This window comes from Bison bison, unplaced genomic scaffold (genome assembly GCF_000754665.1).
Source record: "Bison bison bison isolate TAMUID 2011002044 unplaced genomic scaffold, Bison_UMD1.0 scf7180017864491, whole genome shotgun sequence".
NCBI lineage: Eukaryota > Metazoa > Chordata > Mammalia > Artiodactyla > Bovidae > Bison > Bison bison.
The window spans coordinates 24,946,461-24,961,182 of NW_011495050.1; the positions used below are offsets into that span (position 1 = coordinate 24,946,461).

At 40.4% G+C, this 14,722-nt stretch overlaps 1 protein-coding gene across 2 annotated transcripts in view; it reads right to left on the reverse strand.

Moving 5' to 3' along the window:
* CPQ (carboxypeptidase Q) overlaps nucleotides 1-14,722 on the reverse strand; it is a 561,149-nt gene that overhangs the window by 285,899 nt on the left and 260,528 nt on the right. For both annotated transcript variants that reach the window (XM_010863545.1, XM_010863546.1), the window contains exon 4: nucleotides 7,758-7,965. In XM_010863545.1, the coding sequence (XP_010861847.1) occupies nucleotides 7,758-7,965 (208 nt within the window). The remainder of the gene's footprint in view (nucleotides 1-7,757; nucleotides 7,966-14,722) is intronic.

The following is a 14,722-nucleotide window of genomic DNA, read 5'->3' on the forward strand; positions in this document are numbered from 1 at the left end:
AGCTGCCCGTGGCCCTAGTCTCAGGTCCCAATCATGTCAGTTTGAGCACAACCCTCCTTCTGTGTTTGTTTGTTTGAGTGGGAGACCCTGGAAGGATCATAAACGAAGCCTGGGAAAGGACTGTGTGGGGAGATGCTAGCACGGGGTCCCACCTACACCAGGCGCTCCACAGAGGTTGCTCACAGGCAGCCGCTGCTTTCCAGGAAAGAGGCTCACTCTTGGGAGTGTCTTCAGAGCGTTTCCTTATTGGGTTTCTGTTCCACCGTTCTCTAAGATGTCATCACTGGGGAAGCTGAACAAAGGATACACCTCACCCAAGCTTCCTGCACTATTTTTGCAACTTCTTGGGAGCTTAAAACTATTTCCAAATAAAAAGTGCTTTTTAGGTGATGAGATTGGTAGTAGATCTATTTAGTCTTTGTCTCTGGTCTTTTGCTAAAACAGAAACACCTGATTACCGGACTGGTGAGGGTAAAGGTGTATGAATAGGGGCTTGGGGAAGAGGCATCAGAAAGTGTCACTGACACCAGAGAAGTGCTGCATCCACCAGGGACAGGGAGCTAAAGAGACTGAGACCCAAATCAGACTCAGTGGAGAGACGATGAGTAGCAAGAATGGACCAAGCACAGGTGGGTTCCTCATGGGTGCTCTAAGGAAACTGCAGAACAACAGGGGACAGTATATCTGAGAGTTGTTCATGCCCAGGAGAGTGATATCAGAAGAAAAAGCATGAGAAAAAGACACCGATAATGACTTAGCAGGCATAGCATGACTTGAATCATGAATCAACAAAATCCCACAGATTCACACACTATCTGTCCAGCTACAATGCACCCCGGCACAATGGAGTATCTTTGAGGTAGAAAGGAATGGGAGTCGGGAAACCTGTGGTCACCTTCCAGATGTGACCTATCACACGTTTGTTGTGTCTCCGTGGACAAAGTCCCTCAGATTCAGTTTCCCCATCTGCAGATCAGGGAATGGCTGCTGACTGCTAGGAGCCTTACCTGTCTGTCTCACTCGTGTAAGGCTCTTCTAATAGGTGTGATACCCTCTACTTACTGAAAAATGAAACCTATTCATGAATAGCAATAAGTTTCCTATGAATTTTCCAATGCACATTAGCTCTTTAATAAATGGGAGTAGAATAACATGGCTATTTTAGGACCAGGGAGGATCAGCTCAGAAGTCAAGGAGCTCTCATGCCCACCCTTTCAGATTCATTTTCAACCACGGATGGGCCCCACAAACACAATGATTTCCCGGGGGTAAAGCTGTCTGACAGAAAGGAGTTCGAAGGCCTAATGTCACACAGATGGCCAAAAAACATATGAAAGAAATGTTCAACATCACTAATTATTAGAGAAATGCAAAACAAAACTACCATGAGGTATCATCTCACACCAGTCAGAATGGCCATCATCAAAAAATTTCCAAAAAATTTATGCTGGAGAAGATGTGGATAAAGGGGAACCCTCCTACATGGTTGGTGGGAATGTAAATTGGTACAGCCACTATGGAGAACAGTATCGAGATTCTTTAAAAAAAACTATAAATAGAACTACCATATGACCCAGCAATCCCACTCCTGGGCATACACTGGGAGAAAATCACAATTCCAAAAGATCCATGCACCCCAATGTTCACTGCAGCACTATTTATTAATACAATAGCTATGATATGGAAGCAACGTAAGTGTCTATCAATAGAGGAATAGGTAAAGAAGGTGTGGTACAAATATACAATGGACTCAGCCATAAAAAGCAATAAAATTGTGCCAGTCGCAGAGACACAGATGGACCTAGAGACTTCATACAGACTGAAGTAAGTCAGAAAGAGAAAAACAAATATCAGATAATACCATGTATATGCAGAATTTAGAAGGATGATACAGATAGGCTTATTTGAAGAGCAGAAATAGAGACACAGACTTGTAAATGCCAAGTTGGGGGAGGGTGGGGTGAATTAGGAGATTGGGATTGACATGTATATACTACTATATTTAAAATAGATAACTCATGAGGAACCTACTGTGTAGCACAGGAAATTCTACTCAATTAATGGAAAGGCATTTTCATTTATGGCATGTAAATGGGGAAACTTCATGGCAAATAGATGGGGAAACAATGGAAACAGTGAGAGACCTTATTTTTTTTTGAGTTCCAAAAAATAAAGACACTTTATTTTCGGGGAGGGACTTCAAAATTACTGCAGATGGTGACTGCAGCCATGAAATTAAAAGACGCTTGCTCCTTGGGAAAAAAGCTATGACCAAACTAGACAGCATATTAAAAAGCAGAGACATTACTTTACCAACAAAGGTCCGTCTAGTCAAAGCTATGGTTTTTCCCGTAGTCATGTATGGATGTATGGCTATAAAGAAAGCTGAGAGCTGAAGAATTGATGGTTTTGAACTGTGGTATTGGAGAAGACTCTTGAGAGTCCCTTGCACTGCAAGGAGATCCAACTAGTCAATCCTAAAGGAAATCAACCCTGAATATTCATTGGAAGGACTGATGCTGAAGCTGAAACTCCAATACTGTGGCTATCTGATGCGAAGAAGTTACTCATTGGAAAAGAGCCTGATGCTGGGAAAGATTGAAAGTGGGAGGAAAAGGGGACGACAGAGGATGAGACAGTTTGATGGCATCACTGACTCAATGGACATGAGTTTGGGCAAGCTCTGGGAGTTGGTGATGGACAGGGAAGCCTGGCGTGCTGCAGTCTGTGGGGTCACAAAGAGTCAGAGACGACTGAGTGACTGAATTGAACTGAAATGGAAAGGAAATTCATAAAAGGAAATTATATATATAATGATATACTTTGTTGTACAGTAGAAACTAACACAACACTGTAAAACAACTATATTTCAATAAAAAGTAATATTTTAAAAAATGGCCTAATGTCAGAGCTTCCAGCCAACCTGCTTTTCGCCAGTGAAATGCACCCCCTCAAAGTGTTCAGGTCAGCTGAACCCTGCACAACACGCCCAAATCACAGAGGAGCAGTTTCAGAAGAGGGAAGAGTGGAGAGAGGATTTCAGGCCTGGAGGAGCCGTCTTGCGGGGTTTTTAGGAAGCAGGTAGGATTTGCGTCTATAATACCCTTATTCTGCCTTTTCATATATTGGAACCCAATAAAGTATGTGTATAATTGGCATTTTTTAAAGCCTGTGGTTAATTCAGTCAAGGCTTATGTCTGAACTATGTAACAGGGTTTTGAAACTAATGCTTCATTAATCACATATACACTTTTCCAGAGCCAAAATTCACAACATGTTGTCCATAGATCTTGGGCCAAATCAGAAGGATTCTTTATGTGTTAAATGCTTTCCTTTCATCAAGGTGCTGTGCATGTATGAGATATAAGGTGGGTGTCAGCGCCGAAGAGTATCAGCCACTGCCTGGGTGTTAGACCACTTTCAGGTCACCCACGATGCTTGGCTGCAGGCAGAATAATGGCAGTTTCAAAACACATCCTCTTCATTTTTAGCAGTAATACCCACTGCAACTGGTTTGCTCAGCACTATTTAGCATTGCTTCCCAGTCGTTAATAAGAAGCAAGGTATCAGGGATATGTCAGGGATAAGTAGGTCAACATAAACTATCAAGACCAATATTTATGTCATTGTCAACATACTAATTTAAATAAAAATGTTATTAAAATTAAAATAAAAAATAAAGTTAAATGATGTTAGAAAAGTTTGCCAGAGTTTAGGAGAGCTGAACTCCCTCACTAGCCAGGGAAAGAATGGGTCTAGGTGGTACGGGATCTCTACCATGCATCTCTTTTTCCCCTTTCTTCATTCTAATTTTTCACTCATTTATGAATAGTTTAATTTAATTTAACCATAACTGCCTCCTACTTAACTCCCCTAAACTTTTCCCAACGTGTTCTCTTTTCCTCTGTCTTTCTCACCTCCAATCACTCACTCCAGCATTTACCTTTATTTTACTTTTATTTGTTTGGGGGGAGCTTCCCTGATAGCTCAGTTGGTAAAGAATCCACCTGCAATGCAGGAGACCCCAGTTCAATTCCAAATCTGTATTGAATTTATGACAATATTGCTTCTGTTTTATATTTTGGTTTTTTGATTGCGAGGCATCCCTCCCCAACCAGGCATAGTACCTGCTCCTCCTGCATGGGAAGGTGCAGCCTTAACCAATGGAGTGCCATCAAAGTCCCAGCATTTACCTTTATCATAACTTTTATCTTTTAGGGGACAGGACCCCTGACAGCTTGGAAACTCCACTTTGAGACTGGCATTTTAAAAGATAACTGAACTGCATTGCAAAAATGCAGAAGCAGAAAAAATGCACAAACAGAAGAAAAGAAAGTCAGGAGGGAAATTTCAAGGGCCTGAATTAGAACAATAACAACATAAAGACAAAGCAGGAATAGATTAAAAAAAAAATAGGTTGAAAGCAGACTGAATGGGATATGGCTCTTAACTGTAGGACAGTGATAGAGAGGAAGAAGGAAAAATAACTTGAAGTCTCTGAACTGTGCTCATAAGTAAATAGGGTTCCTTTAATAGAGACAAGAAATTAAGATGAGGTGTCAGGTGTGAGGGAGTTGATGAACTCGAGTTTAGCCACATAGAAATGCATTTAGGGGTGATGTCCAATATGCCCATGGACAACCAATGTTCTAAATAGGCAGGAAAACTTCTGGATTTAAAGAGAATAGAGATTAAGAAAATTGTCCATTCATTTTCTTCTCTTTTTATTATTTCTCTCCTCATTTCACTGAAATAAAATATGTGTGGAGAAGCCACTGCCTGCCAAATTCTGGGATAGGCGTTAGGGAAAAAAAGAAAGTAAACAGAAGGCTCATGGCATCTGCGACAAGCTCTGGTGGGAGATGATAGTCTAACAATGGCATCAAGTGGTGGAATGAGGGGAGGGTTCCCCGAGGAGGCTTTGTAAGGGATGTACTGTGCTTATGTTCATTAAGTTGCCTAATCCCTAGGGGGAAAACACATGCTTCCGGCTTCCCTTCACAGCCTAGACCCCTCTGTGGTTCCAGGCAGACTGTAAGGCAGACTCCCCCTACACACAGCCAAGTGGACGTCACTGCACAGCACTCGCCCACATTCCTTCTGGGAAGGTAATACTGTGACTTCTCTGTGGGAGACCTTTTGCTAATCTTCCATCCTTTACATCTAGGTAACAAAATATTTACAACTGACTCTTGGAATGCGATGCAACACTACGATTGAGGTGAAATCCTGATTCCTGGGACCTCTCTGCAATTGTCCATCACACACCTGGAGAAGGTGCTACCCCATAGAATACAGACTGAAGCATCTTTACAGAGATTAGGATGCTAAGATTCAGGCAAGCCTTGCAATTCCACTCCTAGGCACTTGTTGTTGTTTATAAAGAAGGAAAACACATGGCCAGGAGAAGATTTATGCAAGAATGTTCACAAAAGCTTTATTCATAACAGTCAAAACCCAGAAACCACCAGAATGTCCACCATCCTCGGTGAATGGATAAATACATTGAGGTCTAGCCTCACAGTGAAATATTACTCAGCAGAATAAAGGAGTGAGCAGCGATACAACATGGATAAGTCTCAAAAGCATTATGCTGAGTGAACGAAGCCAGTGCGAAAGACTCCACGTGCATGATGCTATCTCCATGAATTTCTAGAGAAGAAAGAGCTATAGTTTCAGGAAGCAGATCATGGTCCCTCGGGGACAGGGGAGTTGAGGAGGAGATGGACTGTGAGGGGCCCAAGGGAACATTCGGGGTGAGGAAAATATTCTCTATTATGCTTGGGGTTATATTACTGGGTGCATTTTTCAACACTCATGGAATTGTACACTTTAATTTGGTAAGCTTATTTTATGTGAACTATACCTCAGTAAAACTGATTGAAAAAACAGTCCTGCAGGGCTAAGGAGTAGACTGACCGTGCGCAGCGGGAAGGTGCCTTGGCTCCTGGGAAGCTCTGAGCCAGCACCACCTCAACCTTCCAGCTGCTGCTGCCCGAGAATGCCTCTGTTTTAATGTTTTAGCCACAGACCCTGACACCCACTGGCCATTTCAGACTACGGTTCCGATAACTCACTCTTACCTTGCCCCCTGTTCTTAGGCTACCAGTGTGTGCATCTGGACAGCTGATAAAAATATAATCCTAAACCCCTCCCATCTGGACTAACAACCTTAACAAAGCAACATTTCATCCTGGAAGTACTGACAGTAAGGATTACACTCCAAGGGGTCTTGACTACTCAGTTCCTGGAACCTGGACTCTTGGCTCTTCTATTGCCTCTGTTTCCTGAAGAGACAAGGGACTTGTTTCTTTTCTCAACACTTAAAACTATAATTTCGCTAAGGCTGTCTGACTCCCCTGGTCCTACTGAGATCTTGCTTTTCCACTATATCTGTGGCTTATAACCCCAGGGTTGATGCATGCCCCAGTCCTGGGAGCAGTTCATTTAGGAAGAGAGAAAAGGGTTCTGGACTTAAACCGCATCTGTACTGCAGCACAGCCCTTAAGTCTGAGAGAGGCCCCAAGCTAGGACGCTTGCAGAAGTTTCTGCATCACTGTGCACTTGTTCTCTCATCCCACTGATCTCCTTAAACGAAATACAAGTCTAAACTTCCCGAACAGCTTTATTTTAGGGGCTATTTTCAGAATTCCAATACCTACTAATAAATAAGATTCATACCAGAAACCTTATAAAAGCCATTTTTTTGTACATTTAATGTCATAGGAAGAAAACATGACATTCAGTGGGTGCCTGTGACACGACAAACACTGAATCAGGAGGCTATCGGATGTGCATTATCTAATCTAGTCCTCACACTGATCCTGTTCTTCCCCTTCTTTGTAGATAAATTCTCTTAGACTTAGAGGATAAGTAACTCGCTGAAGGTATTTAATCTTCAGCTAGTATAGAGTTTGAATATGTATCTAGGACTATTTGATTTAAAAAAAACCTCTAAAGAGTTCATGTAAACTGTGGTCTACAGTTTGGTTTAATATTCACAAGGTCCTGGTTTGAGTCCCTTCTCAGCCATTTACTAGCTGTATGGACCTTAGGCAAGTGAGTTTCCTTCCAGATTATTTTTCCTCAACTGTAAAATGGAGAAAATAGACCTACTTCACGGAGCTTTGAAAAGATGAAGACAAGTCACACAATAAGCCTACTATCAACCATTGGCATGATCTCAAATGCCAAGCTGGTTCCAAATGGAAGAAATTCGACACAAATAGACAATTACTGCCCTCAGCTATTCAGAGGTGAACTTCCACACAGCGGGTCATGTTTTGGCCTTTGGTTAGTCCTGCCCTTGTTCATTCAATGTAGTAAACTTTTAATAGGGAAAATATGTGTGTGTGTGTGTGTGTGTGTGTGTGTGTGTGTGTGTGTGTGTTAGTTGCTCAGTTGTTCTTTGCAACCCCATGGACTGTAGCCCTCCAGGGTCCTTGGTGCGTGGGATTTCCCAGGCAAGAATACTGGAGTGGGTTGCCATTTCCTTCTCCAGGAGATCTTCCCCACCCAGGGATTGAACCTGGGTCTCTTGCATTGCAGGTAGATTCTTTACCATTTGAACCACCAGGGAAGCCGTGTGTGTGAGTGTGTGTGTGCATGTGTGTGTATGAAGTGTCTGCCTTTAATGAGTCTATGAGGATCAGCTCTGCAGATTCGTGCTCTCTTTCCTAAACTGTTTCTAAAAACTGAAACTTGACTGCAACATCCTGTTCCCAGACAGTCCATCCCTTTCCTTTGTCTTCACTCACCTGCTCCGGATACTTGCTCCCAGTGATCTCTGCCACTGTGTTGAAGGAATCAGCATCTGGATAGCTCTTTGCCCCCATCTTCAGCTGAATGACAATTCTGTTCCCGCGAGAAGCCATTCTTGACATCATCTCTGCGTCCTCCACCGTAATACAAGCTGTTGGGATCTTTGGCACACCCTTCTGGTATTCCTGAATACCTGTGTGAGGACTTGAGAAAAGAAGTCACCAGGTTACCTTGATAGTGGAAACGGACCAAACGTATTTTTTAAAAGCCCCTGTATTTGACATTTGATTTTCACTGGTCTTTGTTTGCATGTGAGGAACGGAAAGGGTGGGCAATATTGGTTTACTTGCTTTTGATGTGAAGGTAATTTTTTTTTTATAAAAATAACTTAGAGAATTCAGTTTAATAATAATTTCATTGAAAACATTCTATAAAATGTATTTTGATAATTTGAATAATCCTTTAAAAAGTTGCAAATTGCTTCAAACTCAGTGTCTTCAAGACCAAGAGGTGAAGACATGTGTTCGAGGAGATAAAACTCTATCACAGCTACAGACCAGAGGACCCACAAACTGGCGTAGATGCACCTGGCTCTCTGGTCTGGCTCAAGTGCTGCCTCTGTGTTCCCACCCGAACACAGAGGTCTGCAGTGTAGCCCTGCATAAGGGTAGAATGCCCTGCGTAAGGGTAGAATGCTCTGCAGGAAAACCACAGAACAATGTCAGAAGAAATGTTTGTGTTTCCATAAGGAAAAGTGCCAAATAAACCCAGGTCCGGTGATGTCACCACTACAAGGAAAAGGCTCCTGAGTGCTCCCCGTATCCCGTCAGTCTATTCCTGTCCTCTGTGGAAGCACAAGCTAAGAGCCTTCTTATCCAAATTAAAATTTTTTTTAATATTTCCATACTTGCTTCAGGTGGTCTTATATTCAGAGAAAAGTGTTTCTCCTCCTTTTAGCCAAAACACATTTCTCTCCTGGAGAAGTGACTTCAGTCTTCACGTGCACAAACACGATGATGCAGTCTTACCACTGCTTTCTTGGTGTGGCTATATTCTTGTGACCATGTATTAGGTGATGACTTACTGACTTAGAGAAACTGCATGGCAAAGTGATTAAGAATCGAGATTCTGGATTCAAATCTGGACTGTGCCACTTATTACTAATTGGCCTTGGGCAAGTTACACATCAGACGTCCCTGGTGGCTCAGTGGGTAAAGAATCTGCCTGAAATGCAGGAGACCCAGGTTGGATTCCTGGGTCAGGTAGATCCCCTGGAGGAGGGCATGGCAACCCACTCCAGTATTCTCACTTGGAGAATCCCAAGGATAGAAGAGCTTGGTGGGTGATGGTCCCTAGGGTCACAAAGAGTCAGACACGACTGAAGCAACTGAGTATGCACCCACCCAAGTTATACATCTTTGCTTCAGTGGCTTCATCTGTGATTGAAGATGGTAATTATAATATCCACTTCACAGTTATTTTGCAAATTTACTTAATTTATACAAACATATTACTTACCCTAGAATATAGTAAGCACTCGATAAATGTTAAATATTTACCATACTAATTTATCTATTACATTAATCTTGCAGAGAGAGACTGTGTGAGCTCAAGTCCTTAGGACAATCTAAGCACATTCTTTATAGACATTTCTTAAGTGTTGGCTGGAAATTTTATCCTTCATAAGAGAGAGACAAATGACTTTTAAATCTAAAACTTATAAAACAAAGCCTGAATCTGAATCCCTGTTTCAGAATATGCCTGACCCACTCTGACTCCAGTGTTCTTGCCTGGAGAATCCCAGGGACGGCGGAGCCTGGTGAGCTGCCGTCTATGGGGTTGCACAGAGTCGGACATGACTGAAGGGACTTAGCAGCAGCAGCATGAAGTTACATAACTCAGGTCAGATCCTGGTTCTGCCAACTCTCTGCCTGCCTGACACCAAGCAACTTGGATCATCTCTCTGTTTCTGAGCTTCCACATCTGAAACGTGGAGAATAATATTAGCACTGACCTCATAAGATTGCTATGAGGAATAAAAGAGATAGCATATGTAAAGGATTTACAAGTGCTTGGCACATAGGAATTACTTAGTAAACATTAGTTGTTATTATTATTATTTCTTCAGTGTTAATTTTCCCCACTGACTTGGTAGAGTGATTAATGACTGAAAGTATTTTGAAACATGTAGGAAGACAATCTAAATATTTATTATTTATTATTCATAGTACCTTACGTGATGTCTAGGATCCAACAAACTCTCCTTGTTCTCAGGCTCTCTGACTCGAAAGGAGGTCAGTGTAACACTTCTTAATAGGCTCTTTTAAATAATGTTTCCAAACAAATTGGCACTAATAAGTTGCAGGTAAGAGTTCTTAATCCAGGTACAGTGAACTGGGCATACACCCATAGCTCTACTGAGGAAAATGGCATTTTCCAACTGTGGTACTGAATTCAAGATATAAAATGCTTCAATTTATTTCTGTAATTAAACATGTGCTCTGGTGGTGGAATATTCAGCACTGTTCAGTAGAAGGAGACAGAAGACTCAACAGTTTAGTTGAAGTTCTGCATTGTCACTGTCAATTGTCCTACAGGAGAGGATCAGCATAAACATCAGCTTCCTGACCCCGTTTACAACCCCGTGTGCAATTTAACAATAACAAAATGCAAATGACAAAGGAAGCTGTAAAAAAAAATCAAAATAAGAACATTTAAAGATTAACACCAATCCCTCGTCAAGTCTTCAAAAAATACAAGGGAAGGGAACGCTTCCCAACTCATTCTACAAGGCCACTACTACTACTAACAAAACCAGACATAGACACTGCTAGGAAAGAAAACTACAATCCAAAATCGCTTAGATAAGTATAAATGCAAAAAAAAAAAAGAAACTAAAATAAACTGATACAGCAACATATGAAAACACCATGACCAAGAGGAATTTATTCAGGAATGCAATATCAAAAAGTCAATCAATGTAGCACATTATAATAATGTAATAAAAGATAAAAATCACATGATCATCTCAATAGATGCTGACTAAGCCTTGGACAAAATCTAATCCTCTTTCATAATAAAAACACTCAACAAACTAAAAATGGAAGGGAACTTCCTCAACTCAATAAAAGCTATCTATTAAAGTGAAGTCGCTCAGTCATGTCCGACTCTTTGCGACCCCATGGACTGTAGCCTACCAGGTTCCTCAGTCCATGGGATTTTCCAGGCAAGAATACTGGAGTGGGTTGCCATTTCCTTCTCCAGGGGATCTTCCTGACCCAGGGATTGAACCCAGGTCTCCCACATTGTAGGCAGACGCTTTACCATCTGAGCTACCACCCATAGCAAACATCTTAGTTAGTGTAGAGAAGGAAATACTTTCCCCCTGAGATCAAAAGACAAGACCAAGATGTCTGCTCTGACCACTTCTATTCAACATTGGACTAGAGGTTCTAGCTAGAAAAATCAGACAAGAAAAAGAAATAAAAGAAATCTAGATTGGAAAAAAGAAGTAAAACTGTTCACAGATGGTCAAATATATAGAAAATCATAAGGAATCACACACACAAAAACTACTAGAACTAATGAGCAAGTACAGCAAGGTTGCAGGATCAATATACAAAAATCAATTGTCCAGTAGTGATAAACAATACAATATAGTAGCAATACAGTAGAAATGAGGGACACCTGAGTTTGATCTCTGGGTTGGGAAGATCCCCTGGAGGAAGGCATGGCAACCCACCCCAGTATTCTTGCCTGGAGAATCCCATGGACAGAGGAGCCTGGCGTGCTACAGTCCATGGGGTCGAAAAGAGTTGGACATGACTGTGTGACTAAGCACAGCACAGCACAGCAATGAGCAATCTGAAAATGAACAATCACTTTTTCATTAGCAACAAAAGGAACAAAATACTACAAATAAATTTAACAAAAGATGTGTGAGATTTGCACAATGAAAATTGCAAAACGTTGAGATAAAGAAGATCCAAATGAAAAGTGCCCTATGTTTATGGATTGGAAGGCTTCACATTCTTAAGATGGTTTGTGCGTGTTGTGCTCAGTCGCTTCAGTTGTGTACAAATCTTTTCGACCCTACGGAATGTAGCCTGTCAGGCTCCTCAGTCCCTGGGATTCTCCAGGCAGGAATACTGGAGTGGTTTGTCATGGCCTCCTCCAGGGGACCTTCCTGAAGCAGGGATTGAATCTGCATCTCCTGCACTGCAGGCAGATTCTTTACTGACCGAGCCACCAGGGAAGCCCTCTTAAGATGACAATAGTCCCCCAGTTTATTTACAGATTCAGTGCAATCCCTATCAAAATTCTAGCTGCCTTTTTCGATGAAATTTACAAGTTGATTCCAAAATTCATATGGAAAAACGAGGGACTCAAAATAACCAGCACAAGTTGAAAAAGTAGAACAAAATTGGTGGATTCACACTTCCACATTTAAAAACACACTACAAATCTATAGTAATTAAAAGGATAGTACTGGTATAAAGATAGAGATGGTGCACCATAAAATAGAATTGAGAATTGAGAAATAAACTTTATAAGAATGATCAATTCATTTTCAACAAGAGGGTTGAAATAATTCAGTGGGGATGAAAAGTATTTTCACAAATGGTGCTGGGGCCAACCAGATACCTGCGTGAAAAATAATGAAATTGCACCCCTATATCACACAAAATATGAAGGAATCATAGACCCAAATGTAAGAGCTAAAACTATAAAACTTCACAATCTCAGGTAAGGAAATTATTTCTTAGATACAACACTGAAGTCAAAAGCAACAAAAGAAAAAAGAGATAAATTGAATCATCAAAACATTAAACTTTTGTACTTCAAATGGCACCACCAAAAAGTGAAGAAAACAAACCACAGAATGGGAGAAAAACTTTCATGAATCAAATATCTGAGAAGGCACTTGTGTCTAAAATACATTAATCACTCTTTAAAACTCAATAATAAAAAACTACCCAATTTAAAAATGCATGAAGAATTTGAATAGACAGTTCAACAAATAAGATACACAAATGTATAAAAAGCATGTGAAAAGATGCAGTGCACCACCAGCTATAAGGGAAATGCAGGTCAGAACTACAACAAGGTGCCACTTTGCATAGAATGCTATGAACAAAAAGAAAGGTAAAAAGAAATGCTGGCAATAATGTGGAAGGCTCTGAGCCCTTGTACATAGCTGGTATGAATATAAAACGGCATAGTCAATTTGACAGTTCCTCAAAAAGTTAAACATTTAGTTACCATACAACCCACAGTTCTACTACTAGGTAGTAGTAGAACTACTCAAAAGAAATGAAAATATGTGTTCACACAAAAATGAGCACACAAATGTTTACAGTATTATTCAGAAGAGGCCAAAGACGGAAACAAACCTAACGTCCATCAGCTGATGAGGGGATATTCCAATACACTATATCTATACCATGAAATACTATTCAGCAATAAAAAACAATTGCTCTAAAGTGTGCTACAACATGAATGAACCTTGAAAACACTATCCTAAGTGAAAAAAGCCAATCACACCACACCACAGACAGTTAGTCCCCTACGTAGGAACCTTCTAGCGGCAAACTTTCAAAGACGCGAACACGTGTTTGCATGTCTAGTCACGTAAGTTAGTTCACGTGTCTGGCGTACATTGTCGCCTGCCTGCGTTCTCTGTAAGTGGTGTGCTTTTGAGTACTTTACTGTGTAGTACAGTATCTTTATTTCAAGCCCAGGATGTGAGTGAACTTGCAGCTTGCCCTGTCTCCTATTGCTGATGATTCTTTCAGCTCCACCATCTTCCATCTCTTCTTCCTCCTCCGGTCAGTAACTGTTCCCTGGATGCCAGCCTCTGTATGCCAGCTGTTATACCATGCTACTGTAATTTTCAAGGTACTGTACTATAAGATTAAAAATGCTTTCTTTATTTTTTGTATTTGTTTTTTATGTGTTATCTGTGTGAAAAGTGTTATAAAATCTATTAAATACTGTTTATCAACTTATTTAGTTGGGTACCTAGACTAACTTTGTTGGACTTATAAACAAGTTAGACTTATAAATGTGCTCTCAGGACGAAACTTGTTTACACGTAGGAGACTTACTGTATCATAAAATTCCATTTGCAAGAAATGTTCAGAAAAGGCAAATTCATAGAGGTAGGAAGTAAATTTTAGGTTGTCTTGTGCTGTTGGAAAGGAGAGGGAAATGGGGAGTGAATGCTGATTTGGGGATTTCTTATCAGGATGATAAATATGTTCTAAAATTGGACAGTGATGGTGCTTGCAAAATCTTTGAATATACTAAAAAAAAACCTGTATGTGTTAAAAAGTAAATTATATGGTTTGTGAATGTATCCTAATAAAACTTTTAATATAAAATATCAAAATAAGAATCTAAGCTTCCAGATTTCTCTTCAAGGGAAAAAGTTCATTCAAAAACCATGCTTTCATGACTCTGGTTTATGACATGTATGAAAACAAAGCCTGCTGCTCTCTACGCTTGCAAGAGAGTAATCCCAAAATATAAAATGAATATGGAAACTAAGTTTCAAATCAGCTTTTCAAATTCTACTAAATTTCTTGTGTATGTGGTGTGAAGTGATATGATTTGAAGTAGGTTGAATATTGTCTTTTATCTACATAAAATAAGTGCAAGGTTTAAACAAGTAGGTTTGATATTTCCCACCTGATTGCCATACGTCAGTCAAACTCCCTTAACGCTAGTCACTTTTGACTAGCTCTTTATAGAAGATACAAGGTACACTTTGTTTCCAAGTACTTCAAAATTTGCAAAGTTCAAATCAACTGTTGAAAGTGGATGTCACCTTGTGATGTTAAATATCCTACAAAAGGAAAATTATGTATCCTTACTGAGGAACAGGTAGATTTCCACAGGGTCATGGAGACATTGACTAAAGTAAAAATTATTCACAACACAGTGAAGTCTTGGAATGTTT